Raw genomic sequence first — 24,346 nt, forward strand, 5'->3', positions numbered from 1 at the left:
TGACCCTGTGAGAAGGAAGATGTGTGGGAGGGCTGGTCGGGTTTCAAGGTGGCCTCACAGCTGGATCTGAAGGCAGTTCCGGGGGCGCGGCTTCAGAAATGCCTTCCACACAGCCAGCAGCATGTGAATAAATGACTTTCAAAAGGTTAATATTTAGATGTTAACATTTAAAAACAAATGATCAATTTCAATGAGATGTTTTCTCAAAGTCAGTTGCATTTCCGTTTACTAGAAACAATGGACTAAAATATAGTACTGGCAACACATAAAGGTTTGATCTTTAGGAAATGGAAGAACTATGAAAAGAAAGATTTTAATTCTCAGAGAACTTCCGCCAAGATGGAGGCATAGGTGGAAACACTGTGCCTTCTCCCACAACCAAGTTTGAATACAACAAAGGTTTGGAGAACAAAGACACAGACAACAGAAAATTTAATTATACGGAAGTCTGACAACCACTAACCGTTCAACCGGGACGGTAAGAAGGGCAGAGCCAGCAGTGGAGCTGGGTCGGCAGGAAAGATCCCCAGACCTAGGCTCGCAGGTGGCCCGGACCCAGTCAGGGTGCGGGGCAGACTGACCGCGGTCACATTCGTGCACAGTGAGACGGACCACGCAGGCCCCAGGGGGCGAACCCAGTGGTGGGGGGCTGACGGCGGTGGCACACTCACGTGCAGTGGGATGAAACGTGCGGGCACTGGCGACGGTGGCAGCTGCGGCACTTGTGGGGGCCGCGGCGGCAGGAGGCAGACAGGACGCCATTGCTCCTTGTTGACCCTGCCCCCACATACAGCATCACAACCCAGCAACTGAGTGGCCCCACCCTGGTGAACACCTAGGGCTCCGCTCCTCATACCTAACAGGCATGAACAGTCCAAAATATGGCTCAAGAACTCAAAGCCCCAGAGCCCATACCTTTAAGCGGAAAAAGAAATAGCGAACCTCTCAGATGCACAGTTCAAAATCAGTTCAAAATACTGGTGATCAGGATGCTCACAGAACTGTTTGATTTTAGCCACAAATTAGAGGAACATATGAAGGCTAAGCTAATGGAAATGAAGGGAGATGCACAGGAAACCAATAGTGATGGAAAGGAAACTGGGGCTCAAATCAATGGAGTGGACCAGAAGGAAGAACGAAACATCCAACCAGAAAAGAATAAAGAAACAAGATTTCAAAAAAATGAGGAGAGGCTTAGGAACCTCTAGGACATCTATAAACGTTCCAACATCCAGATTATAGGGGTACCAGAAGGGAAAAAGAAACAGCCACGAGTGGAACACTTACTTGAACAAACAATAAAGGAGAACTTCCCCAGTCTGGCAAAGGAAATAGACTTCCAGGAAATCCAGGAAGCTCAGAGTCCCAAAGAAGTTGGACCCAAGAAGGAACACACCACTAAAACAAAAGCAAACCAAGAGGACAGCTAGATCAGGAGTGGAACCATAGAAATGAAGAACACATGGAGGGTTAGCAACAGGGGAGTAGGAGGAGGAGAAGTGGGGAGAAGGTACAGAAAATAGCATAGAGGGTAGGTAGAAAATAGATAGGGGGGAGGGCAAGAATAGTAGGGAAAATATAGAATCTAAAGAAGTTGAGACACGTGGTTATAAACTAAGGGGGGGGAGAATGGTGGGGGAGGGAGTGTGAGGGTGGAGGGGAATGAAGGGGGGTGGAATAGAACAACTGTAATGGTATAATCAATAAAATATATTTAAAAAAAGATTTTAATTCTCAATAATGAAAATAGAACAGGATAAAGGGAGAGATTTACTTATTAAGTGCAAATTAAAAATACACATATTTTCTACTTACTGAAGAAGCAAAAAAAAAAAAATAAAACAACATTAATGTGCTTGTAGGGAGGTAATCACACTCTCATGTGGGTATCTTTTCTGGAGAAACACAGGCTGCCGAGAAAATAATTGTGTCCTTTGGGGAGTACTCCCAGGAAAAGAATAGGCAGAGAGAAAGGTGGTTTGTACAAAGGTTGTAGCCACACTGTTTCTGTAGTGAAAATCTGGCCATCACCTGACCACCTGACAATTTGATAGTGGCTGTGCAAAGTAGGAAATATGAATATTCCATCATATGAATAACTTAAAATCATAAACCTGAGGACTTAGGCGATACTTTAGATGGCGTATGTCTGTTAAAACATGGAATGTGGAGTGAGTGTGTTTGTGGACACTGAGAACTATCAACCTCTGTCTCATGAAGACATCAGTGCTCTCTGGACTTCTCAGTGATCTAAATCAGTGCCTCTTGGTCCTGGCTGGTATGGCTCAGTGAATGGAGTGCTGGCCTGTGAACCAAAGAGCCGCCTGTTCGATTCCCAGTCAGGGCACATGCCTGGGTTGCAGGCCAGGTGTCCCCGGTAGGGGGCGTGCGAGACACAACCATACATTGATGTTTCTCTCCCTCTCTCCTTTCTTTCCCCTCTCTCTAGAAATAAATAAATAAAATATTTTTAAAAATAAGTAAAATATTTTAAATCAGTGCCTCTTAGATTTTAATGTGATTACATCATTTGGGGGTTTTGTTAAAAGGTAGGTTTTGATTTAGCAGGAGTGGGGTAGGGTCGGAGTTTCTAAATTTATTTTCTTTTTTTAAGATTTTGTTTATTTATTTTGAGACTGAAGAGAAGGGAGGGAGATAGAGAGGGACGGAAACACTGACATGTGGCCCTCCCTATGCTAGGGACCTGGCCTGCAAGCCAGGCATGTGCCCTGACTGGGCATCGAACCAGTGATCTCTTGGTTCTCAGGCTGGGCGCTCAGTCCACTGAGCCACACCAGCCAGGGCAGGAGAGTCTAAATTTCTGACAAGCTCTCAGGTAATGATGGTACTGCTGATTCTCCCACCACCCTTTGGAGAGCCAAGATCTAACATTCTGTGTGGTAGCCACAAGGTATGGGGCTTTGCAAATTCAAATCAATTAAAGGAAAAGAGAAAATTCAGTTCCCAAGCCTTACTAGCTGTATTTCAAGTGCTCCGTAGCCATTTGGACTTCTGTGTTGGAAAGTTCTTTTGAGAGAGCAATTCCACCCTCATAGAAAGTTCTGCTGGGCATAGTGTTGACCTAAGTTATCAAAGCTTTAATGCAAAAGGGGTTTTATCTCTTTCTACAGAGCTGTTTGAAGTAGACAACCAAGAGCTTGTTCTGTTCCTTTGCAGTCACAAGTCACACAGGTGTACCTTGGTGTGTGAGACACAGATGAGATAAAGCAAGGAACAATTTCCGGCAATTAAAATCTTTGCTAAGTGGATTTCGGGTTTCTCACTGACTTGCTTGTCAGTCTGTAGCTGTGGTGTTGTCCTGATTATTCTTTGGCTATCAGTGGGCAGTGATTCTAATAAATTGGTTTGAGCTTTTTTGCTAATTTTCCCTCTTCTCACAGTATTAATGTGTACCAGAGGAGATACTGTTTAAAGAAGTATTGCACTAATGTAAAGTACAGATGTGAAAAAACACAGCCCTCCCTCCCCCATCTAGGTGTTTCATCAGTGTAGATTTTTAAATATTTTATTTATTTATTTTTAGAGAAGGGGGAAGGGAAGGAGAGAGAGTGGGAGAGAAATATCAATGTGTGGTTGCCTCTCATGTGTCCCCTACTGGGGACCTGGCCTGCAACCCAGGCATGTGCCCTGACTGGGACTCGAACCAGTGACCCTTTGCTTCACAGGCCTGTGCCCAATCCACTGAGCCACACCAGCCAGGGCGATATATTTTTAAAGTGTACCTTTTAAGCAGGATCAATGTGTATTGATCATCAAAGGGTGTGGTCTTGATCTTTGATGACTGAAAGGTTGCTGAATAATTTCTTTTTTCTTTTCCTTTCTCTCTTTTTCTTTCTTTCATTTCTTCCTTTCAGTTGGAAGTACTGACTATTCCCATTTTCTTTCAGGAATTTATGCAAATATTCTCACGATGTCCTCTCAGAAGAGAACTTTAAAGTTCTGGAGCAACATCAGATCTCTGGACTGAACCAAGAAGAATTAGCAGTGCTTCTCATCCAGAATGACCCTTTCTTTATGCCCGAGGTAAGTTAGGGCTCCCCGGTTTACGAAGTGGGGAGAATACACAGTCGGCAGTGTTGTGTCGCGGATATGCTGGAGGAGGGACAGGGAAAAACTCGAAGTTAGCACCAGGGCTCTGCACCAACAAGTGGGTGTTGTTGAGTGACCTAAAAGATTCCAGCAATTTCCTTCCCTTTTGAAGTTTTATAAGAATTTGAGTCTGGAGTACCTCCTCTCCTAGGCTGCTAGGGAGCTCTGTCTGAGCAAGTGTGGTCTGAAGATACAGTAGGACTAACTGATACTTTCCATCATGGTGGCCTCCTGGAAGAGGTGAGCTTTGAAGGAAGGCTTTGGAAAAATGACGGTGTATTGGTTGAGGTTACAGGCTAAGCTGTTGTAACAAGGGGACCCCAAAATGTAGTGATTCAAATAAAATATAATTTTATTTCACTGTCACTTGATGGTCTAAATCGGGAGTCATCAAATGTCAGCCCGTGAGCCAACTTGGCCTGCCATCTGTTTTTATAAATAAAGTTTTATTGAAATACAGTCACACTCCATTTACATACCGCGTATGGTTGCTTTCTTGGTACAAGTGTGAGTTAAGTGGATGCTACAGAGACTGAATGGTCTGTAAAGCCTGAAATATTTAGTGGCTATCTGGTCCATTACAGAAAACGTTGGCCAGCTTTTGCTCTTGCCTAGGTGTAGGCAGGCAGGTAGCCCAGTGATCAGTAAGCGGAAGTGAATGGAAGGGAGGCAATTTCCTTTTTAAAAGATTCAACCTGTACCTTGTATTCAGCATATCGGCTTCCATCTCTCCGGTCAGAGCTTATCACGTGGTCACACTTAGCTGGAAGGGAGGCTGGGAAATGTAGTTTCTGTTTGGGGCACCATGTGTCCACGAAACTTGGGAGCTGCTATTACTGGAAGAAAGATAGGGACAATGGCAGATCATTAACATTCTCATCCATAGGAAATATTAACTTGAAAATCAGAGAGTGCTGTTTGAAGAATGGTCTCTGACCTGAGAAAAATCTCTGAGTAGGGAACGCGGCCTCACGCAGAGAGGCACAAAAACATAAACGACCGAGGGGCGGAGCTAAGATAAAAAAGGTTGAAATCCAGATGTGCCATTGTATTTGACAGGATACCTATGAGGGACCTCTGGCGGGTTAAATACTTTTTGACTCTTAAGCCCTGTGTGCTTCCATGAGGATTTTAAAAACTTACGACATGAGGGGTGTTTTTGAGCTGACCACTGAGCTCAGGAGAGAGAGAGAGACATGCACTCTATAAAAACGTATTTGGGGAGGAAGAAGAGGGAAGGAAAATGCATCCCCTTTCCTCTCCCCACCCTGTGCATTCTTTCATCCAGGCATTGGGATTCGCCTCCGATCCCAGGAGCCCAAGATTTAGAGGTTTTGTTCTGGGATGTCTGTGGCCCTTGGCCTGTGTGCAGCCCCGTCCTCTATGGCCGCCAGCATGGGGGAGGTGCCTTACACACCAATTTCGTTCAAGGTCCCGTTGCCAAACAGGCATGCTTTCCCTTTCACGTGAAGGAACGAGGCGAGGAAGACGGGTTGTGACACTTGAGAAGAACGCGGACTTGTGGTCCACCCTTAGTCTGGTGTTAGACTCGGAGGTTTGGAAAGGCCCCTCGTCAAGGCTGACCTCTGCTTCAGTTCTCTGGAATCACCAAGGACTTTTTATTTCTCTGTGGTCCCTATAGGGAAGTTTCCCTTAAGTCCCTATAGAAGAAGGGGAATAGTCGCTCTTCCTTCTCTGGGGAAGAGGTCAGCAATTAAGAACCTACCAAAAGGTTCTGTTGAGGGGTCCCAGAAAGGCCCACGGACAAAAGACCCTCTCCAGGGGTGCTCTTGTCATCCTTCCATCCCAGAGAGTACACAAAGGAGGCAGTGCCATCTGACCCTCTCTTTCCCTTTTAAGAATGTAGAACTCCCAGCCCTGGCTGGTGTAGCTCAGTGGATTGCGCACGGGCCTGCGAACCACACTATCACAGTTCGATTCCCAGTCAGGGCACATTCCTGGGTTGCAGGCTAGTTCCCAGCAGGGGACTCACGAGAGGCAACCATACACTGATATTTCTCTCCTTCTCTCCTTCCCTTCCCCTCTAAAGATAAATAAATAAAATCTTTTAAAAAAAAAAGAAAAACTTTATTAAAAAAAAAAAGAATGTAGAACTCCTGATTAGTGGGTGGGGTGAGGAGGTTCATGCCTGAAGTTTGTTTTTAGCTAGTAACTGAATTGCCATTTACTACTGGTCAGGGTTAAGGTCACAGACTGGAGACTGCGGCCAGTCTAGAAGTCTGAGGAGCCGGTTCCATTAGTGTTCAGTTGACCGGAGCGTTGTTAGCGTGCGTCTCTTCAATAATGCTGGGAGAGTAGAGCAAAAAATTTTTTGAAGATTTTAAAAATTTATTTTAGAGAGAGGGAGAAAAAAGAGGAAGAGAAACATTGACGTGAAAGAGAGACATCGAACGGTTGCCTCTTATATGTGCTCTGACCGGGGACTGAACCCATAACCCAGGCTTGTGCCCTAGACCCAGAATCAACCAGCAACCCTTCCCTCCTCGGGACAATGCCCAACTAACTGCGCCACGTTGGTCAGGACAAGCAGGATATTTTTGTGGGGTTTTAGCAGAATGGGTCAGCTAGGTTCAGCTCATTTCACGAAAACTTGGTCAAGGGTGGTCCTTCCGTGTCTCAAAGTCCTGACTCAGCCGCTAATTACCTGTGTGATCTGGGGCAAGGCATTTAATTCATCTCTGTCTCAATCCATTTGTTGTTCATTTTGAATTTGTTCAACTGCACTTAGGAGTGTCAGCAGGTGGTGGGCACCCAGACCTTGGAGGTGGCAGTGGACATGACACACTCCCTGCCCTAAAAAACTCAAAGTCTTTTTTAGAATCTTTTTAGAATCTTTTAGATTTTTTAGAATCTTTTTAAAAAAGATTTTACCCATTCGTTTTTAGAGAGAGGGGAAGAGAAGGAGAGAGAGGAAGAGAACCATCAATGTGTGGTTGCATCTCGCTCGCCCCGCACTGGGGACCTGGTCCACGACCCAGGCATGTGCCCCAACTGGGAATCGAACCAGCGACCCTTTGGTTCACAGCCCGTGCCCAATCCACTGAGCTATATCAGCCAGGGCACTTTTTTAGAATCTCAAAGTATCAGACAAGCCTGACTTCCTGGCATATAAACTTGTGAAATTGAAATGTACTCATGAAAGGAAGTAATGTTTTCCTTTGTTCTGGCCTATGTAAGGCCAGGAGCATTTGAACTTAAACATCAATGTGGTGATAGGAATGTTAAAACTATCATTTGTGGAGTTGCTAATTGTTCTTTTTTTGCTAGAGCCTTTGGGATACTAGTCCTGTAGCTTTAGTGTGAATTACCTGGAGGGTTTGTTAAAACACAGGTTGTTGGGGCCCTGGCTGGTGTGGCTCAATGGATCGAGCGCTGGCCTGCAATCCAAAGGGTTGCCGGTTCGATTCCCAGTCAGGGCACAGGCCTGGGTTGCAGGCCAGGTCCCCAGTAGGGGACGTGTGAGAGGCAACCACACATTGATTGATGTTTCTCTCCTTCCCCTAAAAATAAATAAATAAAATCTTGCAGATGTTGGGCTCCACCTCTGGTGGTTCTGACTCCAGAACCATAGGATACGGGGTTTGTATTTCTTCTCCTAAGTTTCCGATGGAGCTGGTGTTGCTGGTCGAGAGACGTCTTTGAGAACTACAGACCTAGAATCAGAGCCTGGATCATAGGCCCTGTAGCAATATCAGTTCGAATCTGGTTTTAGAGGTTGTCTGTGTGGTGGACTCGTTGTGTCTGAGTCGCTGTCCTTGCCGCCTAGATAAGTTGACCTGGTTTGCACAGAGTCGGTTGAAGCAGCTTACAAATGTTTTGATCTTTAAGATTCCTCAGGTGATGATTCAGACATTTGCATTACATTTTATATTTTGCACAAGACATTCACGTTTTATTATTGAATCTACTTAACAGTGTGGTTTAAGTACACAGAGCAGATATTTTTCTCTTTTACAGCAAAGGAAACAGAGGCTGGGAGTAAGTAATTCAAGTGAGGTGGTTCTAGGTTTGCAGACTTTGATCTTTTATTTATTTATATTTTATTTTTTTAGTCCTTACCTGAGGATATGTTTATTGATTTTAGAGAGAGAGGAAGGGGGAGAGGGGCAAGAGAGAAGAAGGGAGAGAGGGAAAAACAGAGAAACATCGATCAGTTGCCTCCTGTATGCTCCCTGACCGGGACTGAACCCGTATCCTAGGTGTGTGCCCTGACTGGGAATCGAACCCACAGCCTTCTGGTATATGGGATGATGCTCCAACCAACTGAGCTATCCGGCCAGGACTAGGTTGCAGACTTTTACACTAAATGTCTTCCAGTCCCGCATTTCTTCTGCCCTCCTTTCAGTAACAGCTACATCCCAGTAGGTAAAGGGCTACATCTTCGTAGATATGTAGATATGTATATTTACATAGACATATAAGAATTATCTTTCTTGGCTGATCTTTTGAGAAATATTGCCACATTCTGCCTATCAGAGACTGGGGTCTGGGTTTTCAACAGTAGCAGGTCAGATCAGTCTATCCTTTAATTGCTGAATGAGTTGATACCCAAAGGTGGGCTTCCTCTTTGGGGGGTCCTGATAATGCAGGGCCCACTTTGAGTCCTGTTTGATCCCGTCTGTAGCTGGCCAACCTTACTTTGATTCTCCCGAAGCATCAAATTCGCGTTTCTTTTAGAGAGTCCTCAGGCCTCCTCTGCCCCCAGCGAACGGTCAGTTGAATATAATTCATGAAAGACTGTGGAATATGCACCCATTTTTTTTTCCTTCGGTATATCGCTGCTCATTTCTGAAATGTTTGTATAGTCGAACTTTCCTTAATGAATGTGCGGCAGATAGAGAAACGTGTTTTGTCTCTGGCTGTTCTCTTTTCTGTAGATATGCAAAAGTTACAAGGGAGAAGGTCGAGGACAGATCTGTGACAAGCAGCCACCGTGTGAAAGGCTGCACATCTGCGAACACTTCACCCGGGGGAACTGCAGTTACACCAACTGCCTCCGGTCTCATAACCTGATGGACAGGAAGGTGCTGGCGGTCATGAGGGAGCACGGACTGAGTGGGGACGTGGTGCAAAACATCCAGGACATCTGCAACCACAAGCACAGCCGGAAGAAACACGGACCGCGAGGTGAACACTGTTTATGTTGTAATGACTTCGGAGGGTCGGAAGTAAAGAGACATCGCGAGGGAGGAAGAGCTACCTGCAGTCACTCTGCCTCACCACAGAAAACTCGCCTCATTTTCCCCATCCGACCTCGTCCGTGTCTTTGACATAATTTTTACATAATTACAGGGTGGGCAAAAGTAGGCTTACAGTTGTTTGTTGGGGAAGATAATACAATAATTAATAAATAATAACACAAGAATAAACTGTTTTGCATTCTCACAACTGAGAATGCAAAACTTACTTTACCCACCACTGTATAATTGTAGTATGTATGGGGTTTTGCAATTTCCCTTCTATGTTAAGCACTATTCCCCCCACCCCAACCAGGTTTTAAAAAATGTTTAGCATTTTTCTAAAAGCTACTTGCTAAAGTTTTTTTAAAAAAATATTTTATTTATTTATCTTTAGAGGGGAAGGGAAGGGAAGGAGAGAGGGAGAGAAATATCAATGTATGGTTGCCTCTGCCGAGGACACACAATGTATCGTGTGTCCCCTGCCGGGAACTGGCCTACAACCCAGGCATGTGCCCTGACTGGGAATCGAACCGTGATCCTCTGGTTCGCAGGCCCGTGCTCAGTCCACTGAGCTACACCAGCCAGGGCTAAGTTTTTTTAATGAAAAAAATTTTTTTAGTTCACCTTCTGTCACAATTATTTTATCACTTTCTCTGTGTATGTCTGTATAGATACTCATACACATACACAGCATTTTTGTGTTGAAAGCATTTGAGGTGTGGAGTCCTCAGACGCCTGGATATATCAGGATGTGCCTCCGCAAAACGAGGCCATTCTCTTACATGAATCACAATACAGGAAATACACAATACACAGTTGTGTAGTCTCTACAGGACACTTAGCGTTAACATATGCAATTTAATGTATTGTCCTCAGCACTGTTTTTTAAAGATTTTATTTATTTATCTTTAGAGGGGAAGGGAAGGAGAGAGAGAGAGAAATATCAGTGCATGGCTGCCCCTCATGCATCTCCCGCTGGGAACTGGCCCCCAACCCAGGCATGTGCCCTGACTGGGAATCGAACCACGATCCCTTAGTTCGCAGGCCCGCACTCAATCCACTGAGCTACACCAGCCAGGGCAGCACTTTTCTTTAAAAATTTGTTTGTTTTTATTTTTCAACTGGTAAAGTAGAAGAGACAGTTGATGGTTTTAACCATCCTTAAGACAGTTCAGTGGCGTTAAGTACACTTGCACTATCGTGTGAGCATCATTATCGTCTATCTCCCAGACTTCTCCATCTTCCCCAACAAATTCAAATCCTCTCTCCCCCCCTCCCCCCTCCCCCCCTCCCCTGGCAACCACTTCACTTCCTGTCTCTATGAACGAGATTACTCTGGGAACCTCATAGAAGTGGAGTCATAGGGTATTTGTCTTTTTTTGTGACTGGCTTATTTCACTTCGCGTAATGTCTTCAAGGTTCATCCAATCCTGTGATCGCTTTTCAGAATTACCAACTTTTAAAAAATTTGATGGAACAGTTTTTGTATATATTAAATTAAATAATTATTTATTGATTTTTTTTGAGAGAGAGAGACAGACAGACAGACATTGATTTGTTGTCCCACTTACTTGTTCATTCATGGGTAGCTTCTTGTGTGTGCCCAGACCGAGGAGCAAACCCACAACCCTGGTGTGTGGGGATGACGGTGCCAGCGGACTGAGCTCCCTGGCCGGGAGTAACATTTTAAAAATTTGTGTAAAAATACACTTAACCTATAATTAAGTACATTCAGGTTGTTGTGCAACCACTCTCCAAACTCTTTTCATCTTGCAAAAGCACGACCCATTACACCATTACTTTCCACTTCCTCTTCCTTCGAGTTCCTGTTAACCACCATTCTGGTTTGCTTCTATGAATTCGACTGCTCTATTTCTTAAAACGTTTTATTTATTTATTTATTTATTTATTTATTTATTTTTAGGCAGAGGGGAGGGGAGGAAGAAAGAGAGAGAGAGGAACATCAATGTGGGGCTGCCTCTTGTGTGCCCCGCACTGGGGACCTGGCCTGCAACCCAGGCACGTGCCCTGACTGGGAATCAAACCTTTGGCTCGCAGGTTGGCACCCTACCCACTGAGCCACACCAGCCAGGGCTTGACTACTCTAGGTAACTCCCATGAGCGGAATTATTTGCTTTTTTGTGACTGTCTTATTTCACTTTGCACAATGTCCTCCAACTTCATTTGCTTCGTAGCCCGTTTGAGAATTCCCTTCCTTGTTAAGGCTGAATAATATGTGACTGTGTGTATGCACAGTATTTTGTTTATCCACTCATCCACCCAGGGATACTTGGGGTGCTTCCACCTTTAGGCTATTGTGAATAATGCCATTTTGAATATGGGTGTACAGATGTCTCTGTGAGACCCTGCTTTGAATTCTTTTGGGTATATGCTCAGTGGAATTGCTGGGTCCCATGGAAATTCTATGCTTAAATTTTTTAAGAACTTCCACACCGCCCTGGCTGGTGTGGCTCAGTGGATTGAGCCGCGGGCCTGCGAATCAGAGGATCGCAGTTCGATTCCCAGTCAGGGCACATGCCTGGGGTTGCAGGCCAGTTCCCAGCAGGAGATGCACGAGAGGCAACCGTACATTGATACTTCTCTCCGTCTCCCCTTCCCTTCCCCTCCAAAGATAAATAAATAAAACCTTAAAAAAAAAGAATTTCCATACCATTTTTCATAGTGGCTGTACTATTTTACATCACACCAGCAATGCTCCAGAATTCTAGTACCTCTACCTTCTCGCCATCCCTTGTAATTTTCAGTTTTATTTTATTTTTTTAAATAACAGCCACTGTAATGGGTGTAGAGTGAAAAGTACCATTTCTTAAGCCCTTTTATATTGTTTAATGGCATGAACACTTGCAGTTTTTAATCTTTATGAGCTGGATGTTGAAGAGATGTATTTTGTGAACCCCAGAGAAGACGTAATTCTAAGATTCTGTAGGAGGTCACGAACAATTAAACCTCTGAATATTTGAGAAATGCTTTATAGTTTTCATGGCGAGGGCGTTCACCTGCCATATGTCCTCATTGCCCCTCACGGCCATATCATGAAGAAAGGCGTCACTTAGTGGATGGGAAAGCTGAGTCTTGGAGATTCTAAGTGACTTTTATTACAAGCAGCCTTAAATCATTTTTAGAAGAGTGAGGGGTCATTCTGTGAATGGACAAACACGATGTTTTCAAGGCCTCACACGGCCAGGCAGCAGCAGAGCTGTCTGTTCTCATTCCCGATCGGACGTTTTCATTGCGCCACCCTCCCCCCCCCCCCACCACTCCGGGCTTTCTCAGCAGGGGACCATCTGGAGGAATGGGTTTGGGTGGAGTTTCCCAATAAGAATTTCATTCATTTATTTTTTTAAATAGTATTTTGTAATAGTATTTTGTTTCCAGTGTACAGCATAGTAGTTAGACAATCTCATACTTTACCAAGTGACCCCCCCCCCCCGGTATTTCCGGTACCCACCTGGCACCGCCCAGAGTTATTACAATATCATGGACTTATTCCTTCCCTGTGCTGGACTGTGCATCCTCATGACTGTTTGTACTATCAGTCTGCACTTCTCCATTCCTTTGCCCTTTTCTTTTTTTCCCTCTTTTAAAAATTTAATCTTTATTGTATTTTTCCTACGACCATTTAGTTCCCCGGTACCCCCTGCACCCAGCAATCACCACACTGTTGTCCATGTCCAAGCGTCCTTTTTCCGTTTTGCTCAATCCCTCCACCCCCTCACCACCCCCCGCAAACTAGCTGTCACCTTCACCCTTTTTTGCTCAGTTCCCTAACCCTTCCGGCTCTCTGGCAGTCATCAGTCTGTTCTCTGTGTCTGTGCCAATACAAATGTATTGTGTGTGAGAGAGATCTTTATTATCACTCTCGTTAATCTGCTTAATTAACTGTTTTGTTGACAGGAGGAGGATGTTTGCTTTCACTATGTTTTTGCTGCCCTCTGGGTTTGGAAGGGATAGGACCTCCCTCTCCCGCTTTCCCCACACACATGCTGACACAACTTGTACACCCCACACGGACACACTCAGCGCACACGGCACGCACAAACTCACGTGTGTCACACAGTCCCTCCTGACTGAGGTTTCTAGAGAGAGGCCAATTCTTTTTTGCCACTACTCACTTAAGTTTCGGCGTGTGGGTGGGAGTGAGGGCTAGTTGAAGAACTTAGGGAAATTTTCTAGCCGAAGTGAAATTTGACCTTGACACTGTCATTTCATTGTTTTGGTTTTAAGTTTTGGGAATTTGTAACTTGTTCGCTCCATCAGTCTCACAATAGGGGCAAAATGTAGATGGGTTTTGGGAAATCCTGTTTCATTTGCACTGGTCTGTTTCTCCATTCCCCACAGTGGTGGCAGGCAGCCCCCCCTAAGAGTTTGGGGGCTTCAGGGGTTCATCTGAGTCCCAGGAGAGAAGCTGACAAGAGCCAGCCAGGGCCAGCGGTTTCCTGCCACCGTAATGTAATGGCAGGATTCCTACCTTCTCAGGATTTTCACACATTGTGCTCACAGGACGAGTCATTTAATAGCAAGCCTGGAAAAGCCGAGGAGGGCCGGCGGTAAGAACTCAGTCCCCGTAACATCCGTTTTCATTGCTCTTGTCTCTCTCCAGCTCCTCCCGCCCACCGTCGGGACGCGGCTCGCAGGGGCAGAGGCCACGCGGCAGCGTACCGAGGTAGAAGCAAGAGCAGAGATCGATTCTTCCAGGGCGGCCATGAACTTCTCCCACCTGTCTCAGACCCGACGGAGAGGTGTGACACGCCCAGCCCAGATCGAATCAGCTGCGGGTCCCCCCTGGACAACGGGCCTGTCGAGGATCTCACCTTCAAGTTCGAGCATTTGGGAAGTCAAGATGGCCCTCAGCCTTCCTTGGCCTCTTCGAAGGCCGCCAGCCTTGGAGGAGCCGGGCAAGTGGGAGGAAGCCAGAGGTTTGCAGAGAATGGCAATCTAGAGGGCCTCTTATATGGCAACCACGGGGGTGCTCTGCCCGCTTCTGATTTCACATCAGCTCCCAACTGGAAGGGCCCCACGTACTGGCCGAACGACCCAGACACCAGTGGTGAAACTGGCACCGCCAGTAAGAGTGCGGGCATGCATTCCTCGGGCCCTGGGACTGTGGAGGGCCGAAGTGGGAAGCAAGATGTCCAGCATTTCCAGCTTTTTAATAATAGTTTTGATGGGATGGCCACGGATACCATTTCCACGGGTTCTCTGAGTTACAGAACCCTCAGAGAGAGGGAAAAATGGTTACATTGGAATCAGGAAAGTGGAGCCGTTCACCCTCATCTCAACACCCTCATGCCAGGTGATGACGGTAAACACAGAGAGAAGGTGTTTCGGGCTGGTGAGCCAGGCCACAGCACACCGAATGGCCCGAGCAAAGTTGCCTCTGAGACGGCTGGTGCCACTGGTTTTGGCTTACCATCGGCCGCCAGGGTGGATAAAGATGTGTTGCGCTCCACAAGTCAGAGTCTGAGAACCCAGCTCCTGTCCACCCTTGGGGAGACCACCAGCCCCACAAAAGTCAGCTCTGTGCCCAAGGTTCCGCCTTTGTCACCATCCTCAAGCAATGGGGCTACCGCCTGTGAGGCCTATGGCCAGAACTCTGCTAAAATCTCCATCACCTCTGCCAGTAAGCTGGCAAGGAAGACCACAGACTGTGTTCTGAGTAAGTCCCTGAGGTGCAGAGGGGGCCCCATGTCTTGTGTGTGCAGTGGAACAGCTGTGGCTGGTGGTACTGGTGAGGAGACTGACGTAGAAGATGTCAAGGGACCAACCAGCACGGGAGTATGGAGTAAAGTGCTCCCTTTTTTGAGAACGCGAGTAGTTTGACTGTGGTTTAAGAAATCAACATAACTCTCGCGTACCCTAATATTCACGTTTGCTTTTCCGGAGGGCTTGTCGTGAGCAACCCATCAGTCAGGGATTTTTCTTGACCATGGTCCGGTTTCAGATATTCTTTCCCTCTGTGAGATCAGGTACCTTGGGTCTTGGTTTAAACATTCAGATCAGCATACATATATCTTCTTTTGTCTTACAGATACCCTGTGTGACGTCAGACGTGACTTGGATGGTCACAGCTCAGAGGAAATTTGTCTTGACCATCTGAATAAGCGCTGTCAACTTAGTGAGTAACTTACGGTCTTTCTTGACACAGAAACTATTAACAGTAATAGGGCTAACATTTACTGAGCATTTGCTATAGGTCAGGCATGATGCTAAGAACCTTACGTGCAGCTTCAAACTTTACATCAACCGGAGAAGTGGGTTCTGTCATTAACCCATTTTACAGATGTGGAAACTGGAGGCATAGAGATATTAAGACCTTACATACACAAGTAGCCAGCCAGTTGGGATATCTGACCCTAAACTGTCCAGCCTGCCTGTATTCTTCAATGCATGATATTATACTTTGTTCTTTCACAATTAAGTTTTAGCTGAACTATTATACTTAATCAGGGACCCATCTTTCATGTACTACAAGCAAGCAAACCAATAACAAATTCCAAAAACAAAGGGATCCTAGCAGACACATTTCCAAGTTCATTTCCTGTCATTTTTTAGGCGTCTCCTGGGCCACATGTACTGAAGAGACTTGTGCTCCACACAACCAGTGATCTGTTTGTCATTCGACTTGAAGAGCCACTCCTGGTCACTGTCCCCTCCCACAGGGCTCCCTGTAGAAAGGATTCCTATGGAACGGCGCTTGGGACAAATTCCTGTCTTCTCACTTTTCTGTCACTGCCTCACCTTTGTACCTCTGTCCCAGGCTTGGACATTATGTCTGATTTCAATTGCCTGGTCGCTTCCTTAGTGGTTTTAGACTCATTTGCCTTGTGTCTGAAAAGGAGGATTCTGCCCCGTGTTTTCTTTCTCTCTTTTTTCTTTTTCTATTATTTTTTTAAAGATTTTATTTATTTATCTTTAGAGAGCAAGGGAAGGAGAGAAGGAGAGAAATATCAATGTATGGTTGCCTCTCATGAGTCCCCTGCCGGGAACTGGCCTGCAACCCAGGCATGTGCCCTGACTGGGAATCGAACCGCGATCGTGTGGTTCTCAGGCCCGTGCTCCATCCACTGAGCTACACCAGCCAGGGCCGTTTCCTATTGTTTTTGCTCTTATAGTTGTCCCAGTTTTTCCCCCTTTCCCCACCTCCCCCCAGCACCCACCACTCCCTCTGGCAGTCCCTGCTCCTTTGTTCATACCCATGGGTCATGCAAATAAGTTGGTTGGCTACTCCATTTCCTAGACGTGCTCTTAACATCCCCCTGTCTGTTCTGTACCAACCAGTTTGTACTTCTTAATCCCTCCACGTTCCGCCCAGTCCGCCAGACCACCCTCCCCACCAGCCACCGTCCCGATGTTCTCCGTAACTATGATTCTGTTTCTGTTCTGCTTGTTTGCTTCGTTTTTTAGATTCAGTTGTTGATAGGTATTTATGCCATTTGAATGTCCATAGTTTTGATCTTCCTTTTCTTGAATACGTCTCTTTAACATTTCATTTAATGGCGGTTTGGTGATGAATTCCTTTAGCTTTACGTTGTTTGCGAAGCACTTTATCTGTCCTTTGATCCTAAATGATAGATTTGCTGGGTAGGGTAATCTTGGTTGGAGGTCATTGCATTTTGTCACTTTGAATACTTGTTGCCAATCCCTTCTTGTCTGTAAGGTTTCTTTTGAGAAATCAGCTGACAGTCTGGTGGGAACTCTTTTGTAGGTAACTGTCTCCTTTTCTCTTGCTGCTTTTAAGAGTCTATCTTTATCTTTAACCTGTGGCATTTTAATTATGATGTGTCTTGGTGTGGTCCTCTTTACTTCCATCTTGTTTGGGATGCTTTGAGTTCCTGACTTTGTATGTCTATTTTATTTCTTTCACCAAATTTGGGAAGTTTTCTTTTATTTTTTTTTCAAATAGGTTTCTAATTCCTTGCTCTCTCTGTTCTTGTTCTGGCACTCCTATGAGGTGAATGTCGGAACGTTTGAAGTTGTCCCAGAGGCTCCTTCCTCTATCCTTGATTTTTTTGGATTCTTTTTTTCTTCTTGCTGTACTGATTGGGTGTCTTTCTTCCTTATGTTCCAAATCATTGATTTGATCCTTGGCTTCTTCCACTCTGTTGTTGATGTCCTATATAAATTGTTCTTTATTTCAATTAGTATACCCTTCACTTCTGCCTGGGTCTTTTTTATGCTGTTAAAGTACCCACTGAGTTCCTTGAGCATCCTTGGAAACAGTGTTATGAAATCTGCATCTGATAGATTGCTTATCTCCATTTTCTGTAGCTCTTTTTCTGGAGTTTGGGTCTGTTCTTTCACTTGGGCCATGTTTCTTTGTCTTCTCGTTTTGGCAGCCTCCCTGTGTTTGTTTCTGTGTAATAGGTAGAGCTGCTTTGACTCTGTGCCTTGGTAGCGTGGCCTAATGTAGTAGGTGTCCTGTGCTCTCCAAAGGCACAGCCTCCCCTGTCTCCCAGGCTGTGTACTCAAGGAGCTCTCTACGTGTAGGCCAAGTACACCCTCCTCTTGTAGATGTGTCTTGATGGCTGTCAGCAGGTCAGTGGGCTGGATTTACCCAGGCCAGTCAGCTGGCAGGACTGGCTATGACCCCTGACCAGCAGCCACCCCCCTCCGTGGCTTGTGGAGGTGGTTGGGTGGTGCTCCGAAGTGGTCTGTTATTGTCCCCTGGGGGCACAGGCTCTGGGGTTTCCTGAGTGGTGCAGGTCAAGGTCAGCCTTCACCCGTGGTCTATCTGGGCCCCTTGGCATAAGCTGTAAAGTGAGCTGCAGGTGGCTGCTGCTGGTGCTGGGCCTGGGGCCACCCAACAAGAGGTTCGGAGCTGGGCTCCGCTGTCCTCATTTGAGCAGATTCAGGAAGGTCTGAAGCCTGTGCCCAGCCCAGCCCTTCACATGGAAAAGCCACTGTTGCCTTGGTGGGTGGGAGAGTTGCTTGGGTGGGCCTGTAAGTTGGATGGGGCGCCTTTGTCTCTCTGTCCTCCGCCCCTCCATCCCTCCTACCTGTCTGGATGAATGTAGCTTCTTTAATCCCTTAGTTGTCGGACTTCCATACAGTTTGATTTTTCTGACAGTGCTGAGTGATGGTGGTTCTGTATTTTAGTTGTAATTTTGCTGTGGTTGTGCGAGGAGGCTAGCCCCTTTAGTGTACGCCTCCACCTTCCCCCAGGTTCTTTGTAGCTAGGAAATGTCTTGATACCAGGGAGCATGGTGGCTTTTGTTTGGGTTTTGTATTTTATGAGGGGATCCTGAAGGTGGCTCAGCAGCAGCAGGCCCTGCTCAGGCCCCCACTCCACAGGGAATCGGCCGTCACCTTCCAGTCCCGTCATCAGAGCAGTACCCTGTGTTCTTGAAGTCAGAAGCCTGTAGCTTAGAATTTTGTTTTTCTTTTTGATTGTGGTAAAATACATATAACATAGCTTTCCCCCACCTTACTCGTTGTTAAGTGTACAGTTCAGTAGTGTGAATTGTGTTCATATTGTTGTGTGACCACTCCCCGGAAGCCCTCATAGTGAAAAAACTGAAACTCTGTACCCACGAAACAAGAGCTCCCCATTTCCCTATTTCCTGTGCCTGGCCGCTGTCGTTCTAGCTTCTGTTTCTCTGAATGTGACTAGTCTGTGTCCCTCATGAGTGGGATCACACAGTATGTGTCTTTTTGCGACACTGAATGATCTCACCTAGCGTAATGTTCTCCAGGGTCATCCATGTTGTAGCATGGGTCACTGTTTCTCTTTAAGGCTGAATAATATTCTAGTGTCTATAAATATCACGTTGTGTTTATCCGTCCATTGATGGATGCTTGGGGTGCTGCCACCTTTTGGCCATTGTGAATAATGCTGCTGCGAACGCAGGTGTGTGAGTATCTGTTTGAGACCTGGTTTTTTATTCTTTTGGATGTGTGCCCTGAGGTGGGAATGCTGGGTCACATGGTAACTCTATGTTTAATTTTTTTTTGGGGGGGGGAGCTACCATGCCATTTTTATAGCAGCGACAATATTTTATAGTTTTACCAGCAGTGCACGAGGGTTCTGGTTTCTCCACGTCCTCCACAACCTACCTTCCTTCCTTCCTTCCTTCCTTCCTTCCTTCCTTCCTTCTTTCATAGCAGCCATTCTGGTGTGAAATACAATGAGCGAATGGTCACATACTTTGGAATCAGCAAATCGCAGCCATTGCCACTCTGTGGGTTTCCCTTTGGTGTCGACACCTGTCTCTTCTGGTTTTAAAATAGTCACACACCTTTTGGACGTTTCAGAATGTCCAAATGTAGCATGATGTTTAAACATAACACGATGAACATCGTGAAAAATGGAACTATTTTATGTCTTCCTGTATGACGGCCCTATGACCTTAGTTCATGGGTCCGCAAGCCCTGATTGAATGCCCGTCTGCTGCCTGCCCAGCCGGGTGCGGGTCATTCAAGGGAGATCCAAGCTACGCAGTGACGTAAACAGACCTTCAGTGAGTTTGTACCTACGGTAGGACATCAGAAACATCCCCACGTGCGAAAACTGTATAAAATAAGTAAACACGCAGATAAAAATGCACAAACTGAGCGCTGAGTGCTGGCTACGGGAAGGCGAAATACAAATCAGATCAGAGGAGAGAGAGACATGGGAGGGAATCTCCACAAATTGGAGGCCAGGGTTTCACGGAAGGACTTCGCGGTGGCCTGCACGGGGGAGCGTTTTGTCCGCATATGCCCACCCTGGAGGGGCAGGAAGGGTACTTATAGATTTAATATGCCATCAGATCTTTGTGTGAGTAAAGTGATTTGGGGGGGAATGGGGAGTTCCTGTTTCCTGATGAGTCTCTGTGGGTAATAAAGGCGCCTGGAACTGGGGAGATGGGGACACACGGGCGGCAGCTGACATGAGCGAAGGTGTCAGCAGAATGTGCCCTGCATGCAGGTCTGGCCGGGCCGGGGCAGGGGGAGGAACGCAGGCCTTGAAGGGGAAGTCAGCGATGAACTTGGTTGAAGTGGTTAGGACCCTCCCCCCCCACCCCACTCAGCCCACCCTCAGACTTCCTTTTTTGTCTTTGTAGTAGACTGCAACAAAGTACACTTCCACCTGCCCTACCGGTGGCAGATGTCAATGAAAAACACCTGGGTGGACCTCCAGCCCATGGAGAATATTGAGAAGGCCTATTGTGACACCAACTTCAGCGCTGTGTAAGTTGGTGGCGGGGCTGTGGCTTGTGAGAGTCCCATCATCGTCGAAGGAAAGCATAATGCTAGGCTTCTGGGAAGCCCTAGGGCTAGGCTTCAGAATCCCGTTCAAGTTGTTGAAGTTTGAGATAAAAACGACAAACGCCTAACTGAGTTCATGGGGGGGAAAAAAAAGGCCAATTGGAAGTCAGGCAGAGCCTGGATGATACTAGAGCTGTGGAGAATATTTGCTGACGCACGCAAAGTAAACAGATACGACGATTTGTTCAGTGAATATTTGTGTTTATCTGCACGACATAATGACAGATATACAGAGGTCGGTTTATAGTCCTGTCAGCTCAGGATACAACTAGTAAAGGCACAAAATGACTACCTCCAAAGAGCCCTGGGCTTGATGCCGTAGATTTAGAACATGCTTTGGACAGTTTCATACAGTTCTATATAGAATTTTGTTGGATACTTTAGGGTTTCCTAACTCCCTTTATGTTTGCAGTTTTCTCTCTCGTAGCCATCTAGAAGCTACCTGATATTTCTGTTTCTGCCAGGGCAAAAGTGGGGGATACCTCATAAGGACCGTAGTTGTCCAATGTTTCCTAGTTTAATAAGGAGAATTACATGGGTTTCATCACCTGCAAGCTCAGAGAATTTTGGGTGGAGATTCTTTTGCTGCATTTGGCCACTAGAGGGTGCCATCAGGTATTTTCTTGTAGTGATTTTTTTTTTCTCCCCCCAGGTAAATCTGAAGCAGACTTCTTAACCGGAGCACTATGTACTTGGGGGGAGATAATTATTTGATTTTTTTGGAGGGGGTGGTTTAGCAGCACTCCTGGCCTTTACTTACTAGATGTCAGTTGCGATAACCCAAATGTGTTTAGACATTGCCAACGTCCCCCAGGGGATAAGAATCGTTCCTGGTTGAGAACCACTGATTATGGGGCAGTAATTCTCAAACTTTTTGGTCTTAGGGCCCCTCTACAGTCTGAAAATGTATTGAGGATCCCAAGAAGCTTCTGTTTATGTGGATTATTGCTATCTATTTATCATAATACAAATTAAAACCGAGAAACATGAAATAATGACTCATTTAAAAAGAATACACTCATTCCATGTTAATATAAGTAACAGTTTGTATAACTGTATTTGTATAATTATAGAGTTATATGTATATAGGTATATCTGTAGATATGTATAACTAAATAATAGCTTTCTCAAAACAAAACAAAAAATTCATTGAGAATGACATTGTTTTATATTTTATATTTAATTTGTATTCATTTATATAAATATAATTAATAATACAAGCAAATATAAATGTATTTATATATGTACTTATGTTGCATTATAAATATATATTTCTATATCTTTTATATTTTACATTTAACTCACATTTATATTTTGGAAATCTATTGTACAGTCCCACACGATGTCACTGCTTGGGAACTCAACTGTGCACCTGTAAGAGTGTGCAAGTGGAAAAGGAAAATAATGTCTTAACATCATGAAAATAACTTTCACCTTGCTGGCTCCCCGAAGAGGTCTCTTTTGATAACTATTGAAATTATTACAATAGAAAAAAACTCACCTATGGTGAGTTTCTAACTCACTTTCTAACACTGAGCTCCATTTTTTGTGGGCAGTTTTATTTGGGATCGTTTTTGAGGAAAGAATACGTTTTGTGATACCGTTAAGTATGTGGCGTAGGCAAGTGACGTGACCTCTGTGTATTTCAGTGTTTTTCTTTTTTTATCTTTTCTGTGTCAGGCTGGCAGCTGTAGCAAGAAAGTCTGAAGATCTCTTGCAGCTCCAAAATTTTAATTCCGTGCTTTCGTTAGGGAACCCCGGACTGTAGAACGCAGGGGTCAGTGAGACATTTTGGTTAACTTTCCACTTTTCCCCCTCAGCGTTACTATCGGAACTTTACAGCTGAATTTCCAGAAGATGACTTGTAACCACAATCCCATCCGACGGATCTCCACGCCATCGTCTGTCAGGATGCCGAACAACGCCTTTGCCACGAAATGGGTTTGGTATTGGAGGAGTCGCTTCAACAGATGGGTTCAGTACGGGGAGCAGGTACGTTCCGGGCCTCCTGTGTCCTTACTGAGATGTCTGGTGTCTCCCTGGAGACGTTGCCCAGGGAGAGTGGGCCTGGTCGAAGAAGTGGCACTTTTTACCTTTTACATAGTCCTATTTACATTGTTCTCGCAAGCATGTACTCTGATTGCAGCCATAAACAAAAATGTATTATTATTATTTCTAATTTTTTAAAATTGATCAGAGAGAGAGAAACGTCGATTTGTGATTCCACTTAGTTATGCATTCATTGGTTGATTCCTGTATTTGCCCAGACTGGGGATCGAACCAGCAACCTTGGCGTATTTGGGTCGATGTTCTAACCAACTGTGAACGATCTGGCCAGGGCTATTCATTATTTTTAAGGAATCGCTTGAGATGTGAGTCAGCTGCTTGTCCCTCGTTTCTCACCGTCAAGGACTGGGGTAGAACCTGGAGACAGCTTTCTGTGTGTGTGTTTGTACATAAACGTACAGAGATTACTGCCTCCACCCAGAAAAGAGGCGAGAGTGAAGAATCAGAAAGCTGATACAAATGGTGACCTGGGACATTTTGTGACAGACGTGTTTATAAGCTAAGCAGAGCTGCTGTCCAGTGGCCCTTCCTCTTTTTGACTCATAGGAATGAAAAGAGAGAAAAAGGACGCACACTTAAAGCAGCCAGTGAAAGCAGAGTGATGAGAAAGAGATTAAAGTAAAAAGCAAGAGGTTACGATAAGACAATGCTGGGACTCGGGGGCGCCCGCATAAGGTTCGACGTGGTTAGAAGTGTGAGGGCCGCGGGTCCCGCTCTGGATCGTGCTCTGTCTGAGCTGCCCGCTGCCCAAGCGAACACAGAAACACAAGTACTGTTACACGATCCTCTGTGTCCCTTTGGGAAGAACCCACCAGTTCCTCCTCGGGAGAAGCGCCACTTCTTCTGTTGATGGGGCCTAAGAAAAACATCTGCTTTTTGGGGCCACGCAGAGAGGACCATGTGTACTGTGAGGTCCCCAACAAGAGTCCCTCTGTCACTCCTGTAGCACGGCGGTTTCCCAGCTGTCCTATCGAGCCGTCTTTCCCCGTGCCTCCGGGAGGACACTGGAGTAACGCAGGTGCCCGTGGAAGCAGGATGCGGGCTCAGAGCCTGGTGTCTGGTCCGCTTCCTCTTTGCTCTCCTCTGCTGCGGTGCCCTCTGGAGCATCTAGGTGTGAACGTTCCCGTGATGTTGGCCTCTGTAAAAGTTCTTTCTTTTTTAATTTAAATCCTCCCCTGAATAGAGAGAAAGACAGAGAGGGAGAGGAACATTAAGTGTGAGAGAGAAGAAACATTATCGTTTGCCTCCTCAGTGTGCCCCGACCAGGGACTGAACCGTTAACCTTTTGGTGCCAGCCGTTTCTTTTTCAAAGATTTTATTTATTTTTAGAGAGGGGAAGGGAGGGAGTAAGAGGGAGAGAAACATCAATGTGTGCTTGTCTTTCAAGCGCCCCCTATTAGGGACCCAGGCATGGGCATCAAACCAGCGACCCTTTCATTCGCAGACCAGTGCTCAGTCCACTGAGCCACACCAGCCAGGGCTCAAAGTGCAGTTTCTTAGAAGTGATTCTCTGAGGTGCCTAAAAAAACAGAGGTTATAAAGTCAAGTTATAATAAAAATAAAATAAAATAAAATAAAATGGTTAAAATAAAAATACTCTTTGGTTAAAATAAAAATTAACTGTAAGGTCTCGATGGTTCACTTGTCTGCTATAGGAAATGTTTTTGAAGATGTGGATATATTCATACTGCCCCATATTA

General features: G+C 45.5%; 1 protein-coding gene across 1 annotated transcript in view; it reads left to right on the forward strand.

Annotated features, from left to right (window-relative positions):
- ZC3HAV1 (zinc finger CCCH-type containing, antiviral 1) overlaps positions 1-24,346 on the forward strand; it is a 62,131-nt gene that overhangs the window by 14,398 nt on the left and 23,387 nt on the right. Inside the window, exons 2-7 of the mRNA XM_037049103.1 lie at positions 3,909-4,044; positions 9,009-9,258; positions 13,933-14,988; positions 15,361-15,447; positions 20,375-20,501; positions 22,400-22,571. Of these exons, the coding sequence (XP_036904998.1) occupies positions 3,909-4,044; positions 9,009-9,258; positions 13,933-14,988; positions 15,361-15,447; positions 20,375-20,501; positions 22,400-22,571 (1,828 nt within the window). The remainder of the gene's footprint in view (positions 1-3,908; positions 4,045-9,008; positions 9,259-13,932; positions 14,989-15,360; positions 15,448-20,374; positions 20,502-22,399; positions 22,572-24,346) is intronic.

The sequence above is a fragment of the Sturnira hondurensis genome, unplaced genomic scaffold (genome assembly GCF_014824575.4).
Source record: "Sturnira hondurensis isolate 20B ecotype Veracruz unplaced genomic scaffold, ASM1482457v3 Scaffold0006437, whole genome shotgun sequence".
Lineage (NCBI taxonomy): Eukaryota > Metazoa > Chordata > Mammalia > Chiroptera > Phyllostomidae > Sturnira > Sturnira hondurensis.